Source organism: Neolamprologus multifasciatus, chromosome 16, assembly GCF_963576455.1.
Source record: "Neolamprologus multifasciatus chromosome 16, fNeoMul1.2, whole genome shotgun sequence".
NCBI classification, from domain to species: domain Eukaryota; kingdom Metazoa; phylum Chordata; class Actinopteri; order Cichliformes; family Cichlidae; genus Neolamprologus; species Neolamprologus multifasciatus.
The window spans coordinates 24,609,476-24,633,196 of record NC_140454.1 but is presented as its reverse complement, the minus strand read 5'-3'; the positions used below and the strand labels follow the sequence as shown (position 1 = coordinate 24,633,196).

General features: G+C 41.0%; 1 protein-coding gene across 3 annotated transcripts; it reads right to left on the bottom strand.

Annotated features, from left to right (window-relative positions):
- Positions 1 to 38: 38 nt before the first annotated feature.
- ranbp2 (RAN binding protein 2) lies at positions 39 to 23,082 on the bottom strand. 3 transcript variants are annotated; one of them, XM_085134782.1, is made up of 30 exons: positions 22,863 to 23,082; positions 20,254 to 20,321; positions 20,054 to 20,165; positions 18,246 to 18,398; positions 17,717 to 17,947; positions 17,425 to 17,558; positions 16,730 to 16,925; positions 16,410 to 16,550; positions 16,145 to 16,304; positions 15,841 to 16,022; positions 15,319 to 15,515; positions 14,691 to 14,814; positions 13,950 to 14,111; positions 13,421 to 13,558; positions 13,023 to 13,154; positions 12,645 to 12,872; positions 12,463 to 12,546; positions 12,178 to 12,319; positions 11,945 to 12,039; positions 7,371 to 11,859; positions 6,878 to 6,955; positions 4,772 to 4,948; positions 3,866 to 3,952; positions 3,498 to 3,673; positions 3,075 to 3,315; positions 2,524 to 2,610; positions 2,269 to 2,426; positions 1,899 to 2,172; positions 1,361 to 1,716; positions 39 to 1,124 (listed from the first exon to the last, which is right to left on the bottom strand). In XM_085134782.1, the coding sequence occupies exons 1-30, from the start codon at positions 22,932 to 22,934 to the stop codon at positions 819 to 821; spliced, it is 9,180 nt and encodes a 3,059-aa protein (XP_084990908.1). In that variant the 5' UTR covers positions 22,935 to 23,082; the 3' UTR covers positions 39 to 818. The 3 variants fall into 3 exon arrangements, with proteins under 3 accessions (XP_084990908.1, XP_084990909.1, XP_084990910.1); XM_085134783.1 differs by having other exon boundaries at positions 3,075 to 3,306; XM_085134784.1 differs by lacking the exon at positions 6,878 to 6,955.
- Positions 23,083 to 23,721: the final 639 nt, after the last annotated feature.

Sequence of the window (23,721 nt, the reverse complement as noted above, 5' to 3'; positions counted from 1 at the left end):
AAAATGAAGTCAACAAGGACAAGCCATAAAACCATCAATTATTCGTAAAGCAACTTTATTGTTTAATAATAAGCATATTTTGGTACAAGCGGCACCATTTCAGCCTTTATTTCTCTCAAACTATACATAAAATGAATCCCCTTTGTAAAATTCAAACCAGATTATCATTGAGCCACCACAAAGTGAGATTACTTCAAGTTGCATGGGCACATATGAAGTCCAATTACCTGCATTGTGGAATCCATTGAAACAGAAAAAAAAATCCTGTGGGTGCCCAACAGTTAAAAGTACAGGGAGGCAGCATTTGGAGGAAAAGGCAGGGGAGCAGTGGCTTAAGACTTGTTCAAAAGGGGGGAAAAAATACCAGAGTGGAGCTCATGGAGGGAACAACTGCATTGAAACGGAGCACATGCAAGACAAAAAGGAGGAACAAACATTTAGAAAAAGAAAAAAAAATAGTCCATGTACATTTATACACACAAAATACACATGAGAATTTATTGACAAATTATAAAGACGCAAGTGCAAAAGTTTACAACATTTGTTCCAAAAGCCTCCACTCCTTTACCAACTCGCTTCTGTTTTTGTGAATATGTCAGGACAGTGAAAGAATATCTAATTCAAGGCTACTGTGGACAAGTTTCTGTGACGAACAACTTAACCAGCAGCCCTGTGATCGATGCCTCGTGATTAAAGATTCCGTTTTAGCAGGAATGTAAGTACTGCACAGGGTACACACTGCTCTCATCCAGAGTCTAAGCTGATCTTAACTTAATAACCTACACCAAGCCGTAAAGCTTTATCTTAACATTAAAACGCTACAGCTGTCCGCAGTCTGTGATGATGATCTTCTTTGTGGGAGTGCCTGCCTTTGAGCCCAGCTCTCCCATCTGCTGCACCACATCCATGCCATCCCGAACCCAGCCAAAAGCCACATGTTTGAAGTCCAGGTGTTCGGCTTTCTTCAGGGTTATGAAGAACTGCGAGTTGTTGGTGTCGCGCCCGCGATTTGCCATCGACAGGATGCCCGGGCCTGTGTGCCGGACGTCAAAGTTCTCATCCTCAAACTTGTCGCCGTAAATGGACTTGCCTCCTGTGCCGTTATTCTTGGTGATGTCACCACCCTGAAAGACCAATGGAGCACTTGTTAGTGATGTTAGAGATTTTCTCCTGAAAGTTTTCTTTTAAACAACAGGACTGATTTTCATGGCATCAATAAAATACTTCATACATCAAACTACAGAGCTGTGCTATGATTACAAACAGCAACCAGGGTGTATTTTTGTCAACCCAGAGTAAATTCCACTTTGTTGTAATCAAACAAGTTTTACATTCATCTGATCTTGAAAGTTTTCCTCACCTGACACATGAAATCTGGTATGATCCTGTGGAAGATGGAGTCCCGCAGCCCGAAGCCTTTCTCACCAGTGCAGAGAGCTCTGAAGTTCTCTGCAGTTTTGGGTACAATATGTAAGAACAGCTCTATAGTGATTGTGCCCAGAGGTTGGCCATCAGCTGCCAGCTTGAGGAACACCTGTGGGTTAGTGTCTCTGGAGTGCTCCTGAATTCTGGACATCTGTGGCGAGCACAGAGACGAAGCATCACCATCAATTTGCCCCATCCGGTTCTGACACTCGCAGAAGGTCTTTTTGAAGGATTCAGCTATTTCAGGGGTTTTGAACTTGGCCGCCAGCTGCTCAATCACACCTTCGCCATCTGGATAAACAAAAAGGGGGCGAGGAGAAAGAGAGCAGGTGAAGAACAATCCACATGTTGCCTTAAGAAATAAACACATGCAAGTGGTTTAAAAATCCAAGATGAATGATTATTAGTGAGTATTTACAGACAAATCACACAAGGCAGCACAATACAACATCACATCGATGCTGTATGTATACCTGAGTAATCAGTGGCAGTCCAGATCAGTGCGTTTGCTGAGGCGTTCATGGGTTTGAGCTCCATCGCCTCTGAGATGTTGTGGTTGGCGCAAACCCGCAGCACCTGTTCTCTTCTCATCAGGATTCGGTAGAAATGTTTGGTTGGGTGGAAGAGGATCTTGATGTCACCGATGCCGCGCTCCTTCCACTGGCCGATATCCCGGTCCCATCGATACAGTTTGGCGCGCTCCTTGAACAGGATCTCCTCGTCCTCCTCTCCAGACTTCGTCTCCACCTGAGTGATAAATACAGTGATAAATACAATTTTATGGAAAATAAATACAAGTTTACTAATTGTACTAAAATGTTAGGGCTTAGCACATTTATATACCTCGGGCAGAGATACTATGGGCTCAAAGTGAATGTCCACATTTTTAGGAGCTCCTTCTTCTTCATCACTTCCCTCCTCATCAGCATTGGTTTTAGGCTGAGAGGTCACTGGAGATCCAAACACTGTTGCTCCAGCATTTGCCCATGAGAAATTAGCATCTACATTTTTTTAAAGAGAAAATTAAAATAATTAGAAGTGAAACAAAACAACAGTCCAGATAAACAACTGAAGAAAATGTTTAATGTTAAAGCCAACCTTTTGATCCGAATGCAAATCCATCTGTATTTTTGGCCAACTCAGCAAAAGAAAAGCCAGATGCATTGAAGCCAAAGGTGGAGAGGTCTGCAGCCAGAACAACAAAGACATTAAATACTTAAAAGCCTTTCACCCCCATATCTGTCAAAGTTAAAAGGTTAATACAGGGATGATGTATTCTCTAAGTTCATAAAGCATATTAGAATCAAGCTGTGTTCAGAGTGATAAATGAAAATATCTGAAAAGATGGTACCATAATTATAACATTGACAGGGGGAAAAAAGCCTTTTTAAAATCATATTTTGGGGTAACTCATTTGAATAAGTCTTCATAATAACTCCCCAGAAACATTCTGAGTTTAAAAGAAACCCTCAGCTGAAAATTCTGTCTGCAAAAATGTATTCAATATTTATCATCCAAACTAGCTCCTCATTTTAACATTTTTTTTCAAATTAAAGTTAAAAGTTGGAGCGAAAACGCATAAAGTATGTGGCTGAAGATGGAGAGTTATGTTTCATTTGAAAATACTTATGCCGTTTTTCACACTTTACCTTGACTTGTTGTAGCAGTCAAAGATGCAGGTTTACTCTCAGTGTTGGACTCCAGCTCGATACTCTTCTTAGTTGAGAGGTCAATGGGAGAGCTGCTGCTTGGAGTTGCTGTGGTCTGTTTGTCTGCTGTAGATGTGCTGTCGGCAGCCTCTGCTCTGCTGGATGATGGCCCTGATGCTGGCATTTCAGGGGTCACAGCAGGACTGCTGGAGGCTTCGTTAGATTTGTCTAACTGAGCAACCTGATACACATTTCCAAATTAATAACATGTTCCAAATTAATATCCATCTTAAGATGTCTCTGAGTATTACTGACAGAGTAAAATAATTTAAAAAGTTAACATTTGTTTCTTTTTTTTAAAAACAAAAGTTGAGTTCTCTGCTTGTATAATTTGAATTATCTATGTAAATTCGGCGCCATTACCAGGACTTCATGTACTTTGCGGACTTCTGTCTCAAAGTCTTCAGGCTTATCCTGGTCCGGGTCGCTGTCCGTGGTGCTCAGGCCACAGAAGAAGGTGGGTGGAAGCTGGAGGCTTTTGGCTTTTTTCTCCTCCTCTGGTGTTGGCTTCTTCTCCCAAACCACTTGACAGTCTGACTCTGAATGCAGCAAACAGCAAGTTTAGGCTCAAAATCAACATAACATTTATTAAGGTACACAAATTTTGGACTGTATGACTATAACAGATCGACATAAAAGCCTTTAACATAGTAGCAGAATTAAACCAAACCAATTGTCTTTTGAAAAATGAGTTGGATATAATAACATGTAACAGGGTTTAGACTACATACCATCACCACAAGCTGCAGCGTTCTTCTCAGGAGGATCAGGGTAGAGCTTTCCATTCAAGGCCTTCACTGCTGATTCGTAGTCTTCATCTGAAGTTTAAAACAAATGTTTCCTTTAATTATGTTTGCAAAGAAAATTATAGCGTTTGTTCAGACTTCAACCTATAATGAATTAAAGATTAAAGTCAATTTTGTATTCTCAGATTTAAAACCAAAGAGGCATTACTGAACTTTGATGTCAAAGGAGACCCCCCCCCAAACAAACAAACAAGAAGTCCAATAGGTCCTTTCTTCGCTTTCTGAATGGGACAGTAACTAGTTTGTCTTATAAAAGCAGAAATTACAGTTTCAATTAATAAAATTTAAATAAAAATTCACTCCAAATAACATGTTTTAATTAAGGTTAAGGTTCCACTTTGATATTTATGTCAGGACAGATGTATATCCTTATAGAGAAATACCGTGCACTACTGCTACCTTCTGGCTCTAATAGCTCATTACATCATATGTGGGAGCAGTTCAAATATTCAAAATAAATTACCAATTATTAAAAAGAGTCATGTACACCTCTTATACCACCCTTATTTCTCAAAACTGTCAAATAAGGTGACATTTACCAGTGCCAGCAGCACTTCGGCTGTCACATTCATTTTTGCACTGGATACATTTTTTGGGGTTCAAAAGAAAGGAATAAAAACTGAAAGGCTAACAAAAAATGTCTATATGTGCTATATTGTTATTTTTAACACTGGTATCCATTTCTGTCCAAAACTTTAGCATTCTCACTTTCTTACATTGTCTCCTGGGAATGTTAACAATTCACAAATAAGCAGATTTATTTCAGCAAGTCATATGTACAACCACTGATGTTCACTTTAACAAACCCTCGTTCCATATCTTGGGTCTCACCGTCAGTTTCGTCATCACTGATGTAGCCTGGTTCATTCTTGTAGCAGAAGAAGGTGATGGGCAGCTGGAGCTTCCTAGCTAAAGCTGCCTGCTCAGCTGTGGGTTCCCTGACGTACACAATCTCCACCTCCGAATCCTCATCCGACCTAGCACTGCTTCCCTCTGCCTGAGGGGATCCTATGATAGATGGATATGATAGGAGTAAACAAGTCAGGCTGGGAAAGAACTGTTGGAAGACAGGCCAAAATGTAAAAATTAAAAGCCTTTGCAACCACAGGTGTTAATTACACACACACACACACACACACACACACACACACACACACACACACACACACACAAAATCATGCACAGCAAAACAGAACATCATGCATTTGATTTACAACAGTGAGACATGTTTTATAAGCAGAGGATTTCTGCATGGTCTCGTTTACACCACTTACTCTTGGACACATGGTATCGTAACATTAAACAGCATAAATACCTGAGCTTTAACTCTAATTAGCCTTTGCTGAGGTAAACATCACTGCGAGAAATCAAACCAGATGAGGAATTACATTCCATGCTGTTGCTACAGACCCAGCACTAAAAATGGCACATGTGACGTTTGCACAGTACATTCCTCTCTAAAGCAACGCCCTTTGCTCTCAGCTCACCTTTCAGAAGACCTTTCTGCTGCTAGTCTAACTGCCCCACACTACAATTGTGGCATCGCTGTACTCTTTAATTTGGCCTCTCTGGTATATACAGAACATGAAATGAAGCGCAGTGTAAGACCTTCAATCCAGACTGAAGACTCATATGAAAGAATAATATAAATATAAGTGAACATTTGTTTTTTGCCAAGTCAAATCAAAGAACCTACGTGTTTCCCTTTTGTACAGATTGTCTATAAGAGATGGATGTAGCCACCATGAAGTAACTGACCAGTTTGTAAAGCTTTGAGTTGGGGTCCACACTTCTCTCCAAGTTGAGAAGTGTGGATCTAGCCATGATGCCACCCATTTGTTAAAGCCTCGAGCTGAGGACTTTCATCATCTAGGTGTTTTAAAGCTGAATGTGACAAAACAAGGATTTGATCTGGCTGCAAACCTGAATGCTCACTGGTCAACAATTTGTGGTTGACAGCTCTTTAATTGTGGTTAACCCTGCTCCAAAATTGACTTAATGTTATAATTAGTATAATCTGATACTAGCAACTGAGCCCATAAAGGCATCCGGAAAGTGATTTTCTATTCAACCCCAAATCATTTTGAAACTACTGGTCGCCCCCTGGTGGCCACTAAATAGAAATCTGTAATGTTCTGTGTTGAAGTTGCTTTTAAGAAACGTCCATCTTTTATACCGACTCACACAATTTGTACAAGTGCCTATACTTCACTGACATTTGGTCAAAAAAAAGCTGCTTGCCTGTTCCTGTTTTGACACCCCCTAACGTAGACCAATTTCCAGATTGAATATGTGAAACATGACGTTCAATGAGGCTAAAAACTAGCGACTGAGATCTTTAAGAAATTACTTACTGATGTCATAGATCAAGGGAGTAGTTGGAATTTTCCCATTCAGGTCTACACAATCTAAATTCTTTCCGCAACCAGAATAGTTGCCCCCTCCTGGTCAATCTAAACAGTGCAGTTACATTTCAGCTTCACCCTTCAGACACAGGGGCTACCTCTATCTTTCATCTACTTTCAGCTAATATAAACAAAACTGCGAGCCACACTATGAAAATGACACTCAAATGAAAAGATTGTTACATTTAATTCCAAGTTTTATTTTTTCCCTTAAATATTTCAGTGCTTTAAACACCATTTCCATGATGATTCAGATGAAATCAGATGAAATATTTTCTGCTTTTATGCATTATTTGCGTGCAAAACTGTTTAATCTTGTGACACAAGTGCTACTTAAACAACTACAATTAAAATTACTGAACAATAAAAACTGCACCTTCACACACTTGGCATGCAACACATTAGCTTGACCGTTTTGCTTTTTTTTTTTTTCCCCCTCCACTCCGTGCATCCAGGTTATTTCTTTGTAGTAGTAAGGGCCAGTCACGTGACAGCTGAGAAGTGTTAACACACACTGCAGTGATTAGAGTACCTGGGGGTTCAAATTGGGTGGTTGATGAGCTGGTCCAAAAAGCCATTGGGTTATCTTTGAAAAGCCTAAAATCCAGCCCTAAAGGATGGTGGGTTGTTGAGTGAAGAGAGACTAATTGTGAGGCTGGTGTCATAATCAGAAAATGCCAAAATTGACTGAAAAATGTGAAATACTGTAGCTGTGCAATGATTGATTTGATAACAATCTTATTAACCCTATGGATATGTAAAATATGTGCAGTATAGTCATGTTTTTTTGTCTCTAAAACTTCCACTAAATGTGCATGTTGCAAAACAAATATAAAAGGGGAGCATGTCGACGGAGGAAATACACGTTGTGTTCCAGTTAAAAATGAAAGGTGTGGGCAATGATGAAGCAGTGAGATGCAGATGAAGTAGGACGATCGGGTAAAAATGAAATGAACTGAAACTGTTGAGATACTCATTCAAAAGTAATGCAAATATAATTCAGACCTCCCTTTTTTTATTCTTACCTTTCTCTGGGATTTTGAATGCAGGAACTTGAAGTGAAGTCTTGGCAGTATAACCAGAGTCGTTGGCTTTCAAACCAGATGCTGTAGATTGCTCAGGTTCAGAATGAGATTTAGGAGTGCCAAAAATCTTCTGAAGGGTATCAGTGCCAAAAACAAACTTTGGGGGAGACACCACAGTCTTTCCGGGATTGACAGGACTGTGTGACGCAGATGCATTTGATCCAGTGTCTGTAGGAAGCTCAGTACGTTCCTTAATCGTCTCTTCAAGAACGGCAATGGCTGCTTTGCCACATACAGCTGGAGTGGTCTTTGCAGATCCTGGTGTTCCACTGTCTTGTGGTGCAACCACTCTAGATGTCACTGGAGTCATGAGTTCTTTTTTTCCCTGAGCAACATTGGCTTCCTCAAAAACTTGTTTGAATGTATTTGCGGTTTCTTGCAGCTTGAATCTCACAGCCAGCTGCTCAAGCTTGCCCTCTCCTTCCTCAGCAAAGTCCAAAGCACTCCAGACCCAGGCCTTCTCTGCACCCTTCATAGGTTCCAGCTTCATGATTGGACTAATCCAGTGGTTGGCACAGATCTTCAGCACCTGATCCCTTCTCATTACCAACCTCGCTCGTTTGTTGTTATAATTCTGCAAGATCTTGAGGTCTCCAATTCCTCTCTCCTTCCACTGTTTTGACTCTTTATTATAGCGATATAGTTTGGCTCTGTGACTGAAGACCACCTGCTCATTTTCCTCTCCTGTAGAAGTCTCCACCAAATCTGGCAAGGGGACCACAGGTTCAAAGTACTGGCCGTCCCGCTCTTCATCCTGGGTGACATCCTGCTCATCATCAGTACCCACTGAAGCTCTGCTCTGGTTGAGCTTAGCAGGAGACTTTGAGGGGCTGATGCCAGGTTGAAAGCTAAAGCTGAACCCACCAGTGGATTCCCCGAAGCGGAATAGGTTCTTTCTCAGGGGGCTGCTGGCAAGAGGGGAGGCATAGACGGACGAGTCAGCCGTGTCATCTAAAGCATCTTCTCTGAGGTCGTAGTTGTCCCACTCCAAGGTAGGGCCGGTGGTGTCACCTTGGGGCTTGATTACAAGGCTTGAAATGTCACCAGCTGTTGCAATGTCTCCCTGTGTGTCATTGTCTTTTATCTTTGTTTTCTCGTCAGTCAAAAATGATTTCAGGTCTTTCAAACCAGACTTCATTTCCTCTGCCTTCTGAATGAGGTGTGCTGTTCTACCTGTGTCAACCAGCTTGTGGGGAGTTTGTAAAGGGATGTCCAAGAGAAGTCTCTGACACTCTTCAAACTTTTCCTTAAACTCCTGAGCAAGCTCAGGGCTTTTAAACTTGGCAGCTAACTGTTCGAGTTTAGCATCTCCATCAGAGAAGTCATTGGCCAACCAAATCCAGGCTTTGTCTGAGCCTGCCAGGGGTTTAAGGTTCATGGTGGTGGTGATCCAGTGGTTGGCACAAACCTTGAGAACTTGTTCCCTTCTCATCAGCACCCTTAGCCGACCATTTGTAGTGTTTTTCAGGAATTTGAGAACTCCCACACCACGCTCTTTCCATTGACTGGTACCCACATCAAATCTAAACAGTTTGACACGCTGAGAGTAAAGAACCTGTTCATCCTCCTCCCCAGTTACCAGGTCCACCTTCTCAGGCATCTGGATCACTGGTTCAAACTGGATGTCATCATTTTCCTCTGTTTTATACATATCATCATCCTCAAGTTCATTTGAGGCTTCTGTCTTGGTGGGGGTTGCTTGGAATGATGTGAACAACTGCTCACCAGCTCCAGAAAAACCTTTGAATTCTGGATCTTTCGTGCCAAACTGAAAGTTTCCTCCCGCAGATTTAGCCAAGTCCGCAAAACTGAACGTATTTGCTTTTCCAGATATTAATGGATTTTGTTCTTCCTCCGTTTCCTCTACTGAGGGTGTAGAAACAGTTTCTTTCTCCTTGTGCTTGTCAGCTATACTTTTGAGCATACTGGAGGCTGACCCAGTTTGAGTCTGATTATCATTTGAAGGGGATTCTTTTGGAGGGTCTTGAACACCAAACTTGAAGCCACCAGGCCCAATGGGCATTGAAAAAGAGAAGCTTGACGAACTGATTGTACTAGATCCAGTCTGGGGAGCTTCAAATTTGAAAGAAGCAGGTGAGCTTTTATCTTTGCTCTGACCAAACTGAAAGGTGCCCCCACTTACAAAAGGTATTGTAAATCCAGTTCCAGCAGGCTGACTTGACGAACTCTTTGTTCCAAAGGTAAATTTTGAGGAGGACGATGAGGAACTAGTGCTGCTTGTGCTTTTAGCGTTAGGATTTAGGGTCTGACAGGACACACATTTATCAGCCGAGGCTTCGTTTCTCACGAGACAAGTGTTGCAGTCCCATTCTCCATCCTTCTTACCAAATCTAGCTGCTAAAGATGCATTCTCATTTGGAGCTTTGCAGGAAACACATTCAGCAGCTGATGCATCATTTCTGACCAGACAGGCATTGCAATCCCACTGCCCATCTTTCTTTGCAAAATCAGCTTGTGGTCCCGACACTGTTGGAAGATTTGACCCTAATGAAGCCCCCTCTGTTGGCTTAGCAGCAGGGTTTGGACTTCCACAGGATACACATTTACCAGCAGAGGCTTCATTTCTTACTTCACACACATCACAATCCCACTGTCCAGGCTTCTTACTAAACTTGGCAGCAACCCCAGCAGAGTCAACACTGGACAGAACGGGTTGTGCTGCAGGTGCACCAGCAGCTGGTGCAACTTGTGCTGCGGCAGCTGTTTTAGCCGAGGGTCTAAGAGCTTTGCAAGAAACACAACTGTCTACGTTGGCCTCATTTTTTATAGAACATGATTCACAGTCCCACTGCCCTGGTTTGCTGGTAAGTAGGGCTCCAAAGCCACCAAATGTACTGGAACCAGTGTCTGTAGGTTTTGAGGAGCTGAGACCGAATGTGAATGAAGAGGCTACAGAAGATCCAAAACCACCAAATCCAGTAAATGTGGAGCCAGAACTACTTGGTTTTGCTGAATCAGTGCCAAATTTGAATGTAAAAGAACTAGGTTTAACTTCCCCAGCAGCCTGAATGTCTGGCTTTGAAGAGGCGTTGGGATTAGGGCTTTGACAGGATACACACCGTACATCTGTGGGTTTATTTCTTACACAGCACACAGAGCATTCCCATTCTCCTTCTTTCAGTGCAAACTGGGCTGCAATCGATTCAGAATCTTTCACGGTTTTTTCTTTCCTCTCCTGTTGATTTGTCTTGTCAAGTGATTTGAGTACAATCTTCTGGGCTTCCTCAAACATGGCTTTGAAAAGTGCTGCCTCATCTACAGTTTTGAAACGGATGGCCAGCTGTTCAGGTTTAGGCTCCTCATCTGCATAATCAATAGCATTCCATACCCAAGATTTATCAGAGCCGGCATTTGGTTTCAGCAACATATCAGGTGTTATGTAGTGATTTGCACAGATCTTAAGGACCTGTTCCCTTCTCATTAAGAGGCGGACCTTGCCTTTAGTGCTGTGTTTTAAGATTTTAACATTGCCGATGCCCCGTTCCTTCCACTCTTTTGTCTCTGTGTCAAATCGATACAATTTTGCCCTGGTGCAGAAAATCTCTTCCTCTTCTTCCTCACCCGTTTTCACATCAACCTTATCGGGAAGAGGGACAATAGGTTCAAAGTGAGGCCCATCTTCATCCTCCTCAGCATGAGTACTATCATTGTCACTCTCCACTGCCCGTTCCTGCTCTGCTGTAGGCTTTGACATTCCAAACGCTGGCTTGGACATGTCCCCAAATTGAAATGGTTGATCCACCTTCCCAAACAGGCCTCCAGTGGCTGTGCTCTGTGCAGAATCAACAAATGAAAAGCTGGTAACATTTTTGTTTCCAAAGGTGAAGATGCCCGTTTGGGTGGTGGGCTGCTCCTGAGTTTGTGGTTTCTCTGGAACGGTGTCTGTTTTACTGGGAATGTCTGATGTGAGAAGGCCAAGCAAACTTTCACTGTGCTTATTTTGAGAAGCTGAGAATGTAAAATCACCATCATTGGATTTAAAATTGGAGTTGAATTTAAAAGCAGGTGAGGGTGTTGACTGGGCAGTTACACCTGTACCAAAACTAGGCACTCTGGGGACTTCAGCGGGTGCCTGCTGGCTGAAGGAGAGCTTTCCAAAGTCCATGGGCTTTCCCTCAATGTTCTTTGGTTGTTGAACTGGGACTACAGGTGGCTTGGTGAAATAGCCAGGTTCAGGTAAGGTAGGGTTACTGGTTTGTTGGGTAACACTCTGGCCATAAAAATCTTCACCATAGGGTGAAAGAAGACTTGTGGCTGGTGATTCAAACCGCAGAGGTGCACCAAAGACTTGTTCTTGAGGAGGGTAGATGCAGGCTGGGGCTGTCTGCAGTGGAGGTGTATGCGTGGGCTGCTGGTAGGCATACATATGCTGCTGAGGTGGCATGCGGTTTACGCCATACATTGGGGTCTGTGTAAAGATAGAATAAAAATAAACTTAACAAACTCCATTTTTTAAAGCATTAAAGCTTGTTCAGCATTAAAATGATGATTACCTTGGTGGGGGTTACATTTGCTGCTGTGCGCAAGAGATACTGAGAGTTGTAAGCTTGTGACTGATTGTAGTACACAGAGGGGCCTGTGGTGGCCACTTAAAAAAAGAAAGAAAGAAAAGACATCCAAAAATGTTTTATGTCACTAAACTGCTTTGGTAAAGATGACCAAGTAAATTAAATCTTGTGTTTAAATATAAAATGAATCATGTTTCAGATCCGTGTATCATACTGACCTGTTAGGGGGGCTCCATGATAGGACTGAACCGGGGTAAATGGTTCCTGCAGGCCCTCAGCCCCGTAAGTCTCGCCATACATTTTATGGTGAGGAGAAACTGTAGTGCCTGATGAGTTGTGTCTCAGATCATGAACCTCATTCTGTAAAACAGGAGCATCATGTGAACTCAATCTGAAATGTATTGATTTAATCTGAACTGAAAGTAACACAACAAGTAACAGTGATCACAGTTTAAAAACAAGGGACAATGTTACAAAATATTAACTTAAAAATGAATTCTGACCTTAAGGGCTTCTACTTGCTGACACAACATCTGAAGGAGACTCTTCTGGTCCTCCACCCAATGAGGTTGTGTTTTGGGAGAAATCTAAACAAAGGATGTGAATAAATTATAAAGAGTAAATGATTTTTGTGTTTGACTAAAAACACAAAAACTGAGTCATTTAAATAACAATATGGACCTACCAGTCTTTTTGAAGGAGAAACAATGCTTTTGTTTGGAGAGGGAGTGGAGAACTTAATGTGGGATATGGTTGCACTAGTTTCACCGAGATGAGCAGGGCTGGAGTGGGCTGGTCCTCTTAGGACCCCCTCTTCCTTCTCATCCTCTTCATCCATGACCTCCCCGTTCTCCCCCAGCTGCTGGTTCACATCATTTAGGAGGTCCACAACTTCCTCCATAGAGACAGGCAGCTGGGAAAGAAAAAGTTTAGACTTTAAATTTCACACTGCTTCTACTTTAGCAAAAAATAAATAAATAAAAAAAATAAAGTGTCACAAGTTAAACATCAGTCGTACAAATTTATAGTTTTTGTTTTTTGATTCTTCCAAATTGGGACTTACCTTTTCAATGTCATCTGCATTGGCGCTGTAGATCTTTGACAGGTATGCCCTGAACTTTCTCAAGAACATGATGCACCTGTCTTGAGTCTCCTCAACACCATTGCTGGCCTCTTCTGACAGCCGCTGATAGATCTGCCAAAAAATAAATTATAAAATCACTATACACTCTATATAACACCTCTACAAGTGTTAGAACCACTAACTTGAAACATCTGAAACCACATAACAGTGGACTGTATGAGGTTTAATAGTCAATATTATTTGAAAATCTGTTTTTTACATTTTTTGTTTTTAAGAGATAGACAAAACAAAAACCACAAAGCCAAACAAAAACCATAGTACCCAAGTGCTTCTTGTGGTGTGAACAATAAATCCAGGTAAATATTTTTTATGCTTACCTGAGCTAAATGCCAGATGGAGGACATGTTATTGATGCTTTCCAAGGTAGAAATGGCCTCCTCTGTTTTCCCTTCAATGTCAAGAAGAACTGCATATGCTATCCTTGCTTCCTCTTCATAACTTTTCACAGAAGAAATCTGAAAGGAACACAAAACATAAATTTATGAACCAACGTGGTACATCTTGGTGGCAAATCCTTCAATATAAAAATAACTTCTATTAATGTGAGGACATAAAATTTGCTATGGTTATTTTTTGTGGGATTTCTACAGACCCAATGAGGTGAAGTGCTGACCTAAAATCCTTTACTGAAACTCACACAAACCTTTCTGACCTGACACTTCTGGATTAAATGCATATGAAAGCATTTCACTACAATATGTCACCACAGCAAGATTATTAAACAAAGAGGTAAACTCAAACTGATTTTCAGGTATAGCTGAAAGTGTCAAGGTCTTTAGGGACTAAACCTGAGGCTAAACATGACAACTCTACTCGGATGCAAAAAGAAATGAGAACATTGTTAACCTGAATATCTTTGGAGGGAAAGTGTATAAAGAGAGGGTCAAGAGGTTCTGGTATACTGCGTCTGTTTTTGATCTTCTCCAGCAGTGGAAGGGCAACTTTCCAGTAGTGGACACTGCGGCCAATGTACTCCTTCTGGTCATAGTAGGAGTTCACCCCATCCCCCTGGTTATTAAAAAACAAACAAACAAAAAAAAAAAAACCACACAGAAATTGAGTCTGGCACATGAGCAGAATGGTACACAGAAGCCTTTTGTCACAACTCATTTCTTAGTGGTTTTAAATCCAGCAGACATGCAGCCAAAGAAGTGGCACATGTGGCTGTTTGGACATCTTGCACTTAATTCTGTTTAGCAGCTGCAGACTGAGTGACAGAAAGGAGCAGGTGTGAAAGCCGAGAGAGCTCCGAGTTACCTACATGCTTTTAACTGTCAGTGCAGCTTGTGACTGTAGATGACTGCTGTCTTTTTAAAGCATATGGACTTACTTATTAATAAAGTAAGTATTAAATAAAGGAAGTTGATGACATTCATGCAGCACAGTCAGAATATGCTGGTTTTCCCATTATAAGCTACAATACAAGGGGTACAAAGGTACAAGGGACTTTCTAAATGCCTTATTTAAAAAAAAAAAAAAAAAAAAAAAACATTCAAAAAGAGATACATTAGAATTTTAATCACTTTACCATCCGGCAACTCACTGAGTTTAAGCAAACAGTGTATGCATCTGTGTGTGTTTCTGTACCGTCTGGCTAAGACACTGAGCCCAGTGGATGACCAGTGCTGGTTGAAGCCCATGTTTTTCTCCAGCTCTCAATGTGCTCAGCCCATGCTGCACAATCATTCGCAGCTTTCCTGACACACCAGGTCTGCAAAGCAAAAGGCCACACATCAAAAACACTGAATATATGAACATAGCCAATAATGGGACTATAAATTAATTGCAGTTAAATGTTAATGTACTGTTTTGATAGGTTCATATCACTTATTGAAATGAGGTTTTAGAAATGTATTTTTAAATGAGTTTAGCCCTGTTAAGTACAGTTTTCTAAGATTTAAAACAGACTACAGATAATGACCACTGATTTGAACCATTTTGGGAAAATACTGAGGAAACAAAATGGCTAAATCCATCAAAAAACAATTTGAAAACCAGAATAGAGAGTTGTTATGCAATTATATAAATCACAGAGCTCAACATACAGGAACAAGACAACACTAATTTGAAACAAACTAGATTCAAATCGGGAGAGATCCTCAAAATAGTGTTTAAATCAGTTTAAGTAAACACAACATAACCAATCATATCCCTTTTGCTTATGCAATAGTTCTGGATGTTTTTTCATTTGGCTCTCGACAGTAATAGTACTCACGCTGCTCGCTTGTGAATGAGGCTGTAGATGGCATCCCACCACTCCCTCTGTCTGTCAGTGGTCAAGAGGCGGAGGAGAGGAAGAGGGAGGCAACGAGGCTCAAAGAGCTGTTGTTGTGACTGATTGACTCCAGCATTGATCTTTGCCGTCCTCTGAAGCTGACAGTGGCTACAGAACACCACACCATATAGAAACACCTTGAAGGAGCAAACACAAGAGAAAAAAAACTTTAATACTGAAAGAAATACCAGAACAAAACTGTGTTTATAAATTAAAAGCAGTGCTGTTGGCCTGTCGAAGTTTCATTTTATTTCATTCTGTCTCCTAAGACTTTTCCACAGCCTGCTGTAAGTAAAGTGCCAACATAAGTTTATGAAAATGAACCAAAATGCAACAGGAAAAACTCCAGAAGTCCAAGATCCAGATTTTCATTGAAGTAAAACTTTTCTGTGCTTTAGCCAGGAGGAGGTTTACAGAGTATGTTAGACCAGTACACACAGAGCAGGAGCAGCACCACCTCACCTCTAGGTCCAGCAGGCAGATTGACTCTGGCGCATTGGTATCTAGTTTGGAGGTTTCCAGCGTAAGCCGAGGAAAGAGCTGCTGTAGCCATTCCCGCAGCGGTGGTCTTTGGTCCAGAAGGTTCCACTGGAGTCCCAACCAGCTCAGATGTTGCAACTGACCACTGTGGAGCAAGATGGAGCCTAAAGAGAAAGCAGCAAAGTTATTATACTAGTCACTACTAAATGCTTCTTTAACTTCATGGGAAAACAAACAAACAAACAGAACAGTTTTTTTATTATTCAGGTAGCTAACTGGTTCATACCAGTGTCCCATTTGGCCATTTGAGAGAGCTCTGGAGCCATGGCAGTAAGGGAATGAATGTCATCATTGGCGATAAAAGACAATCCAGCAGAGGCCTGCGGACCCCGCAGGAGGTCAAACAGGGAGTCCTGACCACTCCGGTTCCCGAAAGCTTCCACCACCTACCAAGAGAAAAATAATTAAACACTGACGCATGACGTACGTCATGTTGACATACGAACGCTTCAGTGAGAATCATGTGAAATCACGTATAACCAAGGTCAGACCTCACTGATCAAGGCAGATGAATCTGTACTCAGATTGAACAACATGTGGCCGGCCTGGCTCTGTCGGTCATTCGCCAGCAGCTCCAGAAACTGTGGGGCGGTCTGATCTCTTTTGGTCACTTTTGTCTTTGGTCTGGGGACCTGGAGGAAAAACAAACTTTAATTAAAACAAACAAAACTGCGAGAAAAAAAAAAAAAAAAAAAAAAGAGAAAAAAAAGGTAAAAGGGACAGCACAGTTGCACGATGGTACAACTACTGGAATATAGTTAAAGTAATGACAACATAAGTAAATGAATCTGCTCATTTGGTGTGTCACTACCTGATATGCCAGTAGGTAGCACAGTGCAGCCAGGTCACGAACAGCCCTCCAGGTTTGTTGGCGATCCTGAGCCAGCTTAAGCAGCAGCGTGCCTGCATGCAGGTAGAGGTGCCCTCTCATCTCCACAAACACCTCAAGGAGCTCGTCTGCACTGCGGCCTGCAACGCTGCTCACTTCCTGCATAGCTTGGTCAAACCTACAAGCACAATGCAGATGAACAGTTTACAAAAAAGTTGGAATGCTAAAAACACAACTAACAACAACAATGTTAGCCTTTGTTGAAACAGCTGCAACAATTTGCCTTTTTGACTTGTAAATAGTCAAAGCTTGAGACTTATTTGCTTCTCTTTCTTGTAGATCAGGTGCAAACAACGCCTAACACAACGACAAAACAACCTGTTACACCTAAACAGACTGAACTTTTACTAAAGACCAGAACTTAATGTGATTCAATTACATTTTATGAGGTTGGCAAGTTTTTCTGACATCAGTAATGTTTGAGGAAAAGAATCTGAATGTTAACTTTTAACTATATAACTTTGTTTTTTTTTAAACTTTACTACAAGGACACGTGGTCACCAGAATACACGGGAGAAATTAGGTCGTAAATTACTCCTTAATTTAAAAAACAAAACAAAACAAAAAAGCCTCAGATTTTAGTCCAGTTCTCTTGAAAAATCCAGGACCCGACTTACTCTCTAAGTGCATCTACACTTGGCTGCACGCTGCTTTCAGATAGTGTGATTCTCAGCAGGCTGCAGCGGGTCAACAACAGCTCTCTCTGAATACATCGACTCATCTTCTCATTGCTGAGCTGAGCCAGGTACTCCTGAAACAAAGGTCATCCATTCTTTAGAAAAGTTTATGCACTTATAAAGGTGGGAGGATGAGTATAAGGCCCAAAATAGAAGTACTTAAAGCATACGGGTCCTGCCTATTCAGGTACACTTTAATTTAGCAGGACACTAGTGCAAAGTCTATACTAACCTTCAGTGTGCACACCACCTCAGTGTACCAGTCCAGACTGTTGCGCAGCATGGCTCTTTTCTCAGCAGCCAGGCAGTGTTTAACAGCCTCTTCCAGCCGGCCATCCTGACGGAACAGCTGAACCAACTTCACGTTCACGTGGGCGTCAGCCGGCCGCGCTGCCAGCTCGGTCTGAAGGAGGTCGAACAACTGGTTCCAACCCTGCTGACCCTGACGACTCAACAGGCGCTCCTAAAAGCAGCAGTGGCAATGAACAGAAGACATTCAGTGTGGCATTCTTTCTACTTTTAATTAAGTTGTACCCTCTTCTTGGACTGTTTTTGTAAACCTAAATGACATTAAAACTCCCACTCATGAAACTGGAAATTTTAATTTAAGAATATTAAGCAAAGTGATGGACGGATCAGGCTGTGAACTAGACAACAGTTTGTTAAACAACCTAAAATAGTGGGATCAAATGACTTCACAGCTGACAAAGGCAATGCTTAGTGGATGTAACTGGAACTAAAGAAGAAAGGAGGAGCTTCACCTTAAGGTTGAAAACCGCCGGGTTTCCTGGTAGCAGCTTTGCAGCTTTCTCCACCCAAAACTCTGCCCTGCTGTCACACTCCTGCTTACTGACAAGCAGCTCTGCAACCTTCAGCACCAGGTCTTTCTGGGCTGGATTCAAATCCACCGACCGCTGCAATAAAAGCAAAAAACATTGAGTCTGAAGCTGAACATATGCATCAAAAGCTCTGCCAGTTTTTTCTCTCTCCCTGCTTTATGCTAAGGGATTAAAAACTAATCACCTCCTCTTCTTTCTCACACTGTGCTGATTATTAATTTCTTTATTACAGCAGCAACTGGAGCCGTTTACGTCCAAGTAACAGGTTGCACTACAGTCAGCCAACTGTGCATAAAAAACTGTGTTTTAAGTGGGCCATTTTCACCTCCCACAGGTGGACAGAGCACAGCTTGAGTGCATTTAAAAAGATTGGAAATGTACAGCAATTATATAGCTGATAGTGTTTTGATGAGTCTCAGCACTGACTCTGAATCACTTTGTTTCAGCTCATTAACTGAGAACCAGCTTCATTACAGTACACATCAGTTTTAGTGTTCAGGTGCGAATGAATCAGTAAAAAAAAAAAACCTCCCTCAAGGTGAGTTTAATGTTCTTAAAAGTTACTGCTACAAGAAGGGAGAGCAAATAAATCACAGTTTATTTTTCTCAATTTTCTGTCATCATTCATCTTCTAGATTTGATGCTATAGCAATAAAACCTAACAGTGCCTTTGGGAAGCTGATTATTGATTCCCGAATGTCAGAGAGAGCTTGGTGATTCATCTTTTAAAAAGTAAAACAACAAAGAGCATTTAGCATTCAGTTTGATAGACTACCCAGTGTATTTAAAAAAAAAAAAAAAAAAAAAAGAATCACACACCAAAAGGCAGACAGAAATCACATCTAAAGCCTTGTTGTTTGCTGTGGGAAATTACCCATAGTAACAAAGAGGATACTTATTTTTAACTTTTTTTTTTATATTCATTCATCACAACTAACCAAATTTATTCAAAGTGCATGTGGGTATTTTCCCTTTCGTGTCCAGGTAAATATACGAGTTTGGCTGGTCCATTTAAATTGGTGTGAGCATGAATCAGCAGTTGCACCGACAGCACTTATAGAGCAGTTTTTAAACCATCCATCCATTCGCTTCCGCTTATCCTTTTCAGGGTCGCGGGGGGCGCTGGAGCCTATCCCAGCTGTCATAGGGCGAGAGGCGGGGTACACCCTGGACAGGTCGCCAGTCTGTCGCAGGGCCAACACACAGGGACAGACAACCATTCACACTCACATTCATTCGCACATTCACACCTAATGGCAATTTGGATTTTTCCAATTAACCTATCCCCACAAGCTGCATGTCTTTGGACGGTGGGAGGAAGCCGGAGTACCCGGAGGGAACCCACACAAACACGGGGAGAACATGCAAACTCCACATAGCAAAGACCCCGGCCTGATGTTGGAATTGAACTCAGGACCTTCTTGCTGTGCGGCAACAGTGCTAACCACCGTGCTGCCCAGTTTTTAAACCCACACACATATTCACTTATGTACATAGACAACTGGAGGAATTTTAGGTCAATCATCTTTCTGATTTCTCAAACAAAAGGAAGCTGAATCTGAAAATCAAAGATTGTAACTGACAGCAAATACAGGGTTTGTAGAAGCTGTTCATCATTTTGTCCTTTAAACAATGTTTCCTCATTTCATACCTGAATCTTATGATTTCTTAAACCACACTCTGACACACTTTTAAAGGGAGAAATGCTTCCACTAAGATGTTCTTTTTACCTTGTAACATCCAACTGCTTTGTTGATATCTCCCTCTCTCTCGTAGAGCTGTCCAAGGAACTTGTGTGCTTTAGGATCCCTCTCCTGGACCTTGAGATAGTCTGACACATGCCTAGGAAAAGCATGAAAGACAGGAATTACAAACAATATAGCAATACACAAGCATTGGGTCAAAACAATGGAGAGGCTCACATGCTTACCTTTTTGCAAGATCATATTCCTTTGCTTCAAAGTACAATTTAGCAAATAAAAACCCTTTGACTGGCTTCTGTGGAGAGAAAAAAAATATGTGGACCAGGATGAGGAAATGGATTCATCTTGTTATTATAGTGAGAAGATGCAATTACACATGTCCTGAAGAGTTATCTGGCTTACTGGGATTTAAATACTCACCAGTACTCAGTACCTGCTTAGTAACAATACCCAAAGGCCCATTTTTAGCCACAAATTTATTTATTTTTTTAAAAATCCTGCAGATGGAGCTGCCAGTGCCTAGTTAAATCATGCCCATCCATAATTTTTATAGATGGTTCAAGTAGTTTGTGAAGTGGGAATACATCAGAATAGTGAAAGATATTTTGTTCATTATCCAGTTTTGATCAAGTGATCAGCATTGTGGTATTACACACCCCACCCCACCCCCGCAAAAAAAACAAACAAAAAAAAAAAAAAACCCACAACCAAAACATCTTTTATCCTGAGGAATTAACTAAATTGTAGTTTTGGGAAATTATTCCTCCCAGGGGCTAAAGTTAGTAACATCTTAGCCATCGTGATTACAGCATTACCCATTGTCAGATTTACTGCTAGCTTCTCCTACCCACCACACTACAACTATTATCACTGACTTTTTCAGTGTCAGGTGAACAACGTAGAATAAGTTGATAGTAGATAGTGCTCTTCTGGCTATTCCACAGACCCATTTCAAAACAAAGAGGGATCACGCTTTCCAAACCTTAGTGTCAAAACTGTGGAACAGTTTACCTCCCCCTCTATGCACTATGACTCTTTGGCTTCTTTATAGTAAAAAAATAAAAACAGCTGAAAATTCATCTATTTAGACAGGCATTTGGGTAATGCTCTTGTGCAATACGTTGTTTTTGTCTGATGTATTTTTAAATTCCCTGTAACGCACTTTTTAAAAATAGATTCCCGTCTTAAAAAGTCCTTCATAATTAAATTTTATTTACAAATCACAAAAACATTTAATTTCTGTATGTTTGTTTAGGAATGCATTTTGCTGATGAGAATACAGGTTTAAGCTCTGAACAGCATGACACCCAATGTTGTGATTTAATTCTTCAGGCAAATGTCATCAGACTACACACACTACCGTACACAACAAAATGCACAAGGAGACATTTTGCAGGTATGTGTAGTAGTGTGAATCTATTGTCAAACAAAACTACATTTTTGGCTCTACTGATGCAACTCTACAAATACCATTGGGCTAGACTGTTAATCTTACAATACCAAGGTTTCTCCCGACTGAAAACAAGCCTCTGGTAGGGTGACTATGCATATAAGAACAACAGGTGGCCTAACTTTTTACTTTTTCTATACATATTTCTGTACATTGTTACCTGTATATATACGAACTTCAGTTGCTTATGTATACAGGACCACTCTGTTTCTTCCTTTTATATTCCCGTTGCTCTAAGAGCTGTAACACCTAAATTTGTCATTCGTGGGATAATAAAGGTTTATTCTATTCTAGAGGTCCGTGCATTTTTTTTAATTACTTTTGATCTTAAGCACAAAGTGTATTCTAAGCTTGAGTACAATAAACCACACACACTACATCAATAAAAAAAAAAAAACCCACAATCCTGATAACTTTACTTTGACCAAAATATCGTTGGAATTACGCAAAAACAAAACCCTGACTAGGTAAAGCAACTTGAGAGCATGGTTAGGACCACTGACCACATTTACTCAAGTAATTGACTGATCGACTAGCATATTATGCTGCCATGGTGTAGGTGTAGATATGTATAAACAATTAAACCAACATTTTCAGCTGCAACATTAAAAGAGTATCTACAAAACAAATTATCACAATCTCATAATAACACTAACATATATTTTCTGTCCTTTCAGTACACTTTCGAACTAATCACTATTAGTTAAGCCTCTTTCAGACTGTTGATAAGCCTGGATTCTGATGCATTCAATGTTTTCTTACACTGCATTTATTTCTCATTAAATATTCTGATTTTCTGTGGGTGTAACAGTTTCCCCCGTGACATCCGATCCAAATAAATAAACGAATAAACAATGCTTAAAAAGAACGAAAACAAATCAAGAAACCTTGGAACTGTGCCTGATTAAGAGACAAGTCTGGTTGCAATTAAGCTAAAACCACCAGTTTTTGAACAAAGTTAGGCTTGCTGCTCCTGATACGATGAAGCAACGAGCATTTTTAATTGTTTTCTGAACCGAAACCTCGCTTTTCCAGAGAAATGAAACTTGCACACCCTATCCAACTAGCTTTGTCTCGCTGTCGTGGCTAACTAGCATAGCTGATTAGCTGGCGCTGTTCAAGGGATCCCATGCCGCGCATTTTCCCGAGTATAAAGGGGAGGACACGACGGGGCGTCATCACGCCGGCCGGTTAGCTATAGTCTTTAAGACTATCCGGGGACGGGGGTTATACAGAGAACGACATATGAGTCAACCGAAATACCGTCATCATAATTAAAAAAGCAACGAGTGCTCATTGAACATGTGAACAGGTCGTACCTCATACCGGCTGATCTGACATGATGGCAGCAGCATGCTAACGTTAGCCTCGGCGGGCTTAACTTACCTCTTTGAGTGAGGGAGAGGAACTCTGTACAGAGGAAACGTAACGGTCCACTTCAGCCTTACTTCGCCGCATAGCTTCCAAGGTCAGGGGCTTCTACAGCGGCTGAATGTGATACATAGAAAACCAGAAATTCACTAAATATTTAAAACAAAACTGACGCGAACATCAGCTCGCCTGACGTAAACTCCCCATGATGGTATTGCGCAGTCTCAATGCCGTCAAATGGCAGCTGTCACGTGACTTCTTAACCAATGAGAACAAGAATTCAGTTTGACGCAGACTGACGCATTTCAGTTTGAAGGGTTCTGTTACAAATACCTGAAAATCCGAATTTCTCCAACAATTAAGCCTTAATCCTTAATTTGATAAATATTTTGGCTAACTTTTGTTACATAAATTAAATTAAACAAACACATATTTAAACCCTGTATATGTGTAACCAATACTATTAACTTAAACAAATCATGCTATATCATGCCCATTTTTATAGGCTGATACCTTTGCAGATTTTTCCTGTCTGTTTCTGTTGTTAAGCTTCAGTCAAGTATTTTATTTTTAAGAACATTTTTTAGTCACCTGTTTTATTCCAAAGTGTTCTCATCAAAACCTCTGCACACGTGAATGAGTAGCAGTTGTCAGAGGAAAAGCTGTGATATGCAATGCCCATTTGAACTTTATCAGCTACACACACATTCATCACCCATTATAAACTGAGCATCAGAATGGAGAAGTGATTTGGGTGATTTTGCATGTGACGTGGTTGTTGGTGCCAGATGAAGTCAACTGAGTATGATTTCAGAAACTGATTATCTACTAGGATTTTTACACATAATCACATCTAGGATTGACTAACAATAGT